General features: G+C 40.7%; 1 protein-coding gene across 1 annotated transcript in view; it reads left to right on the top strand.

Moving 5' to 3' along the window:
* Nucleotides 1-206: 206 nt before the first annotated feature.
* The window catches only part of ntmt2 (N-terminal Xaa-Pro-Lys N-methyltransferase), a 25594-nt gene continuing 17679 nt past the window's right edge, over nucleotides 207-8121 (top strand). The window contains exon 1 of the mRNA XM_030132767.1: nucleotides 207-528. Within this exon, the coding sequence (XP_029988627.1) occupies nucleotides 321-528 (208 nt within the window). The 5' untranslated portion in view covers nucleotides 207-320. The remainder of the gene's footprint in view (nucleotides 529-8121) is intronic.

Below are 8121 nucleotides of genomic sequence, written 5' to 3' on the forward strand. Positions count from 1 at the left end.
TGAAGTGGTTTGTGTTCAGATCAGAGGAGCTGGAGCTGTCAGATTCTTCCAGAGGACGGAGGGAGGCATCTGATCCTGTATACAAACATGAGATGCAGCGTCTATATTTAGGCTCCTGGTTTTGGCTGCAGAGGGTGAGGTCAGATGTATGTTCTGGAGGAATGTGCAGCTGAAGGTCCTCCTCCTCCTCCTCCTCCTCCTGCAGCAGGTGATCTGTAAATGTGAGGACGTTGAAAAGGATCCACTCCACTCAGTCGAACGGTGGCAGTGACAGATATAGAAGCAGCCGTAGAACCTAGCGGACGTCTGGAACCGCACACATGGACGTCTCCGAGAGTCCGGCCGAGGACGAGTCCGGCAGGTCCGAGGCCAACGTGGAGTACAGGGGAGCCCACCAGGCCTTCAGGGACCGCTGGAAGGAGACCGACGACAGCATGTGCCGCCACAGCATGACCTTCCACCTGCACCACGCCCTGAGGAGCGAGTTCTTCGCCAGTTACCTGTACCTGGTGGAGAAGATCCCACTGGGTAAGAACGGCCTCACACCACCTCTACAGATAGATATGTACGTTAGTGATCCCGAAGGAAGTTCTGTAAACTCTGTTGCTTGCACACATACATACAAACGACACAGTGAACGAACACATGTACAATAATGCAAAGAAGGATCGAACAGGAGTGCAACAAAAGACAGGTGAACTTTGACCTCCAGTCCAGATGATACAAGTCCGTGCATGTGTTTATGACAGAGTACACTCAGGTCCACCTGCAGTAGAACCTGGAAGTACCAGTGTAAACGGTAAATGGACTGCACTTACAGAGCACAGTTTGTACACTTTCATGCCCAAAGTGCTTTACAGTGCCTCACATTCACCTGTTCATTCACACATTCATTCACACATTCATTCATTCACACATTCATTCATTCACCAGTGGGCGGCTGCTGCCAGACCCTAGACCCAACTGGGAGAAATGTAGGGTTCAATGGGGTCCAAGGACACTCGACATGTGGACAGTCAGAGCCAGGATTCAAACCGCCAACCTTACAGTCATTAGAAGACCCGCTCTACCAACTGGACAAATAATTAGCTTAACGAGCTAAGGGGTCCAGTGGATGCAGGTTAGAAGTTGTGAAAATGTAGTGTATGATAGAGGAGTAGAAGCCTGGAGTTTGGAAGTATCTAAAGTTTCACTTTCGTTTCACGCCAGCGTTCGGTTAGTTCTGGACCACACCCCCACCTCAACCTCCCCTAAGTACAAGAAATACAGTTAAATAAAGAAATAAATAAGTCATTTTTGTTCAATTTGTGGCTTGTTTTTTTCTTGTTGCTGATTTTTCCTGTTTTTTCACTTTTTATTGATTTTGTTCATTTCATTTATTACTCAGGCTGTTCTGGTTAGTTTTGTTGGCTATTTAATTAATTTTCCTTCATTTTTGTTACATTTTTTGATTATTTAGTTTGTTTTTCAACATTTTCTTGCCTATTTCATTATTTTTTCTTCAATTCTGTTCAGTTCGTGGCTTACTTTGTTAATATTACTTATTTTGTTGATTTATTGTATATATTCCTTTTATTCATTACGTTGGCTGTTTTTGTTTATTTTGTTGCTTATTTTATAATTTTTTGTTTTGTTTTACTCAGTTTTTTGCTTATTTTTTCACATCATTTATCATAGATAACGGTGCATTATTCCCAACGAGCTCGTCTACAGGCTGTTTAAAAACTTAACGACAGATGGGACGAATGTTGAAGACGATGCCTTCGCAGCAGCTCATGTCCGATCGGCCGATGACGTAAAAATGCGGTGAATTAGCTCCGTAGATGAAGACGATGGAACAGAAACACCAGAAACCTCCAGGTGTGAAACCATCCAACGTTCTGTATTTACTGTCAGACTCATGTGTGGATAAAAGGCCCCGCCCCCTTTTGGCATTGGACTCTATAACCTTCTCGGGTCAACGTTGAACCCAGAAACAGGAGTGGGATCCGTGGACTCAGAGCGTGGACCCTAACCTGATCCAGAGCCCATTAATGGTGCGGCATGTGGAGCATGACGGCACTAAGTCATGTCAGCGTGAGCGTCACACGACGGCGCCCAGCTGCAGCCGCCGCAGGTTTGAACGGCTGAAAACAAACAGCAGTTCAGCAGTTTATGTCTTCATCTGCCTGGGGGATGGGTCCAAACAGCACGAAGGAAACACTGATGAAAGCAGGACATGAAGGATCAGAGGAACCAGGAGCAGATCATCACACTGTCAGTCAGTTCATCTGATATCTGACCTTTTCAGCTTTAAAGGTCAAAGGTCAACCGTCTGATAGAGCTGCTGCCAGTGTGCGATGGGCGTGGCCCCGGTGGGTCGACGCCCCACTGGCAGACGCTCTAACAGACGGTTCTATAAGAAATAAACCCAAGAATCCGTTCAATGAGCAGGTCTGGACGTTTAACTCATAAAGACCCACAGCTCGTTTTCTGGAAGGTCCCAAATGAATTTTTCTAAATTTTTTTTTTTTTTTTAATTAGTTTTTCACATGTTCATGACAAGGTTATTATCGTTAACGAAAACTAACGAAATGACGAAAACTAGAGTTGAAAAAACATTTTCATTAACTGAAATAAATAAAAACTATAATTAAAAGAAAAAAACAATAACTAACTGAAACTGTATTGTGTGTTTACAAAACTAACTAAAACGGATAAAAATTCTGGATAAAATTCCCTTCGTTTTCGTCTTTGTCAACGTCGGATTGATATGAAATTGATTTATTTCGCTCTTGCAATTTTAGCTGCTGTCTCCATACGACACTTTTTGCTCCGTCACTTGTGTTCACTTGTGGTTTCCAGTCGTCTTCTGGTCCCCACTCTACCTGGAAACATGGAGACTAAAGCAGCAGAGTCCTGTCTGGGATTGATTTGAATAGGAGCACAGAGAAGAAGAGAAAAGAGACCACTGAACTACAACTGAACTACCACACTGAACTACAACTACAACTGAACACACTGAAACGATAGCTGAACTACAACTAAACTACAACTGAACTACAACTGAACTACAACTGAACTACAACTGAACTACAACTGAACTACAACTAAACTATAACTAAACTACAACTAAACTACAACTGAACTACAACTAAACTACAACTGAACTACAACTAAACTACAACTGAACTACAACTGAACTACAACTGAACTACAACTGAACTACAACTAAACTACAAGTGAACTACAACTGAACTACAACTGAACTACAACTAAGCATTTAGAAAAAAATGAAAACTAATACAAACTATCAAACCTGCTCTAAAACGAATTAAAACGAACTGAATTAGAGAAAAAAAAGTTAAAACTAAATAAAACTAAACTAGAATGAAAAATCCAGAACTATTAGAACCTTGGTCCAAACAGCAGATGGAACAGGTGGGACCAGCTGAACCCCCCCCCCACATGTATGAACACCTGATGATCTGGATCACAGACTGAAACCAGGCTCAGGTTTGGACATCGGTCACAGTCCGTCCCAGCTGATGGACACGTTCACCTGGACCTGTCATCCTGGTGTCCAGCTCCGTCCACTGCTGGATTCCTCTGGGGCTGAACCCTTACCCCCCCCGGTTGTAATTTCATTCCCTGGTCTCCCCCCTGTTGGAGTCGGACCCACTTCATGACCCTTCAGGGGTCACGTCCGTCCACCGTCCATCCTGGTTTTGGTTCTGGAGCAGAACCATGAAAACCACAGGATATTTTTTAAATATCCAGTAAAAAAACAGGACTTGACTTACGTCGACTGAACGGGGACAGTGAAGTTGAGGTCAGTCACATGAGGCTGTTTGTCATTGAGTGCAGGTTAGTGTTGGACTTCAGCTTCTGTCCACACAGATGCTTCTGTCTGCTCAGGTGTCCACTGGAACCTGGGTTTGACCTCACAGGCTGAGGAGCCGCTGTGAAGGAGCTGAGTCTGACGTCTTTGTCGTCTTCGTCATTGCCTTGTTGAGACACATTATGTAATAAATTCCCATTATGTAATAAAAAATTAAAATGTAATAAGAATGTCATGTCATCTTGTAATAAAGCCACATTATGTAATAAACTGACACATTTTGTAATAAACTACCTCAATGCATTATGTAGTAAATTTTTTCACATTATGTAGTAACTTACTACAATTTGAGAAATGTATTTCTTCTAAATTGCTCTGAAATTATATTAATTTGGATTGTTATTACATGATGAACCATGTTATTGCATTTTTATTTATTTATTTATTTTTTTGAATAAAAATGTGTCAAGTGCATTTTGTAATAAATTTCTCAAACTGTAATAACTTACTACATAATGTGAAAAAATTTACTATATAATGTGTTGACGTAGTTTATTACAAAATGTGTCAGTTTATTATATAATGAGGCTTTATTACAAGATGATGTGACATTCTTATTACATTTTGAACTTTTATTACATAATTGGAATTTATTACATAATGCGGCTCAACATGCCTTCATCGTTGTCTTCGTTGTCGCTGTCTTCGTCTTGACGAACCGTCAAGTGTCGTTTGGTGACAGCACAGAAAACTGCTAGAGCAAAATAAATCGCTTTCATATCAATCTGACATTTACAAAGACGAAAACGAAGGGAATTTTATGCATAATTTTTATCCGTTTTAGTTAGTTTAGTAAACACACAGTACAGTTTCAGTCAGTTATCATTTTTTCTTTTAATTATAGTTTTTATTTATTTCAGTTAACAAAGATGTTTTTTCTATTCTAGTTTTCATCATTTCATTAGTTTTCGTTAACGATAATAACCTTGATACAAAGTAGTTTTTTTTAACAGTTTAAAGCAGAGGCATCAAACTCCTGTTCTTTCAGGTTCCACATTCAGCCCAGTTTGATCTGCAGTGGACCCAACCAGTCAAATAACAACAGAATAATCTGTAAATAATGACAGCTACAAATTTTTGTCTTCATTTTAGTGCAAAAAAATCCATTAAATTGTAAAAATATTTAGATTTGTAAACTTTCCAAACAGAGATGTGAATAAGCTGAAAAAGCTGACATTTCTTAAGAAAAATAAGTGCTATTTTAATAATATTATGCTCATCAACTTAACATTTATATACGTGCAGTACATTTTATAAGCACACAATACATTTTCAGTCAGTTATGTTTTTTTCTTTTAATCACAGTTTTTATTTATTTCAGTTAACGAAAATTTTTTTACATTTCTAGTTTTCATCATTTCGTTAGTTTTCGTTAACGATAATAACCTTGGTTTGTATTCAGTGGATCTTATCCTTTTATCTTTTCATCGATTCACTGACGTTATGTGTTTTTTAAATATTCAGATTCAGGGGTTGAGGACAGTTTGGACCACCCTGCGCTGTTGTCCTTCAGTGGTGGATTAAAGCTGGACTCTGAGACCCGGGTCATGGTCTGGGAGCCGGTCCTCCAGGTGCTGAACTCCTAAACTCTGACCCGTACAGACCCACAGCTGGTTCTGGGTCAGTTCCCACATGAATTTTTCTATTTCACCTTTTCTTAAAGCAGTGACATTTGTCTTTTTTAAACTTTCCCCCCATCGTATCATTCATGTTCTGGGGTAAATATCAGATGGACTTCTTTGACTCTGTTGTTGATTCTGGTCTTTACTTGTAAATGTTTGGTTCATTCTGTTCGTCTAAATGTTCAATTCTGATTTATTTTTGCTGAAATCTGATTTTTTTATTTAATATTTAGAAACCTGTCATTGATTATCACCAATTATTTCAACATATTTCTTCAATCATGTTCATTTTGTGGTTTATTTTTGTTCTTGTTGCTGATTTTTCCTTTTTCTTTTTTTCATTACCTCCGCCAAGGAGGTTATGTTTTTGCCAGGGTTTGTTTGTCTGTCTGTTTGTTTGTTTGTCTGTCCGTTAGTGTGCAACATAACTCAAAAAGTTATGGACAAATTTGGATGAAATTTTCAGAGTTTGTTGGAAATGGGATAAGGAAGAAATGATTAAATTTTGGTGGTGATCGGGGGTGGGGGGGCCCACGGGGGGGGGGCACTGAACAGCCTTGGCGGAGGTCTGCGCTCTCCGAGTGCTTCTAGTTTTTTTATTCATTTTGTTTATTTTATTGATTACTCCGGCTGTTCTGGTTGAATTTGTTCACTAATTAATTTTACTTTATTTTTGTTACATTTTTTTGATTATTTTGTTTGTTTTTCAGCGTTTTCTTGCCTATTTCATTGTTTTTTTCTTCAGTTCTGTTCAGTTTGGGGCTTATTTTGTTAATGTTACTTATCATTTTTGTTGATGTATTGTTAATATTTCCTTTATTCATTACATTGGCTGTTTTTCTTCATTTTGTTGCTTATTTTATTATTTTTTGCTTTGTTTTTCACATCATTTATCAATTTGGAAATTTTTTTAAGACATTTGGGTCTGTAAGGGTGGACGTTTGGGTCTGTAAGGGTTAAAGGTGGACGTTTGGGTCTGTAAGGGTTAAAGGTGGACGTTTGGGTCTGTAAGGGTTAAAGGTGGACGTTTGGGAGTTTAAGGGTTAAAGGTGGACGTTTGGGTCTGTAAGGGTTAAAGGTGGACGTTTGGGTCTGTAAGGGTTAAAGGTGGACGTTTGGGTCTTTAAGGGTTAAAGGTGGACGTTTGGGTCTGTAAGGGTTAAAGGTGGACGTTTGGGTCTGTAAGGGTTAAAGGTGGACGTTTGGGTCTTTAAGGGTTAAAGGTGGACGTTTGGGTATTTAAGGGTTAAAGGTGGACGTTTGGGTCTGTAAGGGTTAAAGGTGGACGTTTGGGTCTTTAAGGGTTAAAGGTGGACGTTTGGGAGTTTAAGGGTTAAAGGTGGATGTTTGGGGGTTTCAGGGTTAAAGGTGGACGTTTGGGTCTGTAAGGGTTAAAGGTGGACGTTTGGGTCTGTAAGGGTTAAAGGTGGACGTTGGGTCTGTAAGGGTTAAAGGTGGACGTTTGGGTCTTTAAGGGTTAAAGGTGGACGTTTGGGTCTTTAAGGGTTAAAGGTGGACGTTGGGTCTGTAAGGGTTAAAGGTGGACGTTTGGGTCTGTAAGGGTTAAAGGTGGATGTTTGGGTGTTTAAGGGTTAAAGGTGGATGTTTGGGTGTTTAAGGGTTAAAGGTGGACGTTTGGGTCTGTAAGGGTTAAAGGTGGACGTTTGGGTGTTTAAGGGTTAAAGGTGGATGTTTGGGGGTTTCAGGGTTAAAGGTGGACGTTTGGGTCTGTAAGGGTTAAAGGTGGATGTTTGGGTCTGTAAGGGTTAAAGGTGGACGTTTGGGTCTGTAAGGGTTAAAGGTGGACGTTTGGGTCTGTAAGGGTTAAAGGTGGACGTTTGGGTCTTTAAGGGTTAAAGGTGGACGTTTGGGTCTGTAAGGGTTAAAGGTGGACGTTTGGGTCTGTAAGGGTTAAAGGTGGACGTTTGGGAGTTTAAGGGTTAAAGGTGGACGTTTGGGTATTTAAGGGTTAAAGGTGGACGTTTGGGTCTGTAAGGGTTAAAGGTGGACGTTTGGGTCTGTAAGGGTTAAACGTGGACGTTTGGGTCTGTAAGGGTTAAAGGTGGACGTTTGGGAGTTTAAGGGTTAAAGGTGGATGTTTGGGGGTTTCAGGGTTAAAGGTGGACGTTTGGGTCTGTAAGGGTTAAAGGTGGACGTTTGGGTCTGTAAGGGTTAAAGGTGGACGTTTGGGTCTGTAAGGGTTAAAGGTGGACGTTTGGGAGTTTAAGGGTTAAAGGTGGATGTTTGGGGGTTTCAGGGTTAAAGGTGGACGTTTGGGTCTGTAAGGGTTAAAGGTGGACGTTTGGGTCTGTAAGGGTTAAAGGTGGACGTTTGGTCTGTAAGGGTTAAAGGTGGACGTTTGGGTCTGTAAGGGTTAAAGGTGGACGTTTGGGTATTTAAGGGTTAAAGGTGGACGTTTGGGTCTGTAAGGGTTAAAGGTGGACGTTTGGGTCTTTAAGGGTTAAAGGTGGACGTTTGGGTCTGTAAGGGTTAAAGGTGGACGTTTGGGTCTGTAAGGGTTAAAGGTGGATGTTTGGGTCTGTAAGGGTTAAAGGTGGACGTTTGGGTCTGTAAGGGTTAAAGGTGGATGTTTGGGTCTGTAAGGGTTAAAGGTGGACG

This window comes from Sphaeramia orbicularis, chromosome 4 (assembly GCF_902148855.1).
Source record: "Sphaeramia orbicularis chromosome 4, fSphaOr1.1, whole genome shotgun sequence".
Classification (NCBI taxonomy): Eukaryota; Metazoa; Chordata; class Actinopteri; order Kurtiformes; family Apogonidae; genus Sphaeramia; species Sphaeramia orbicularis.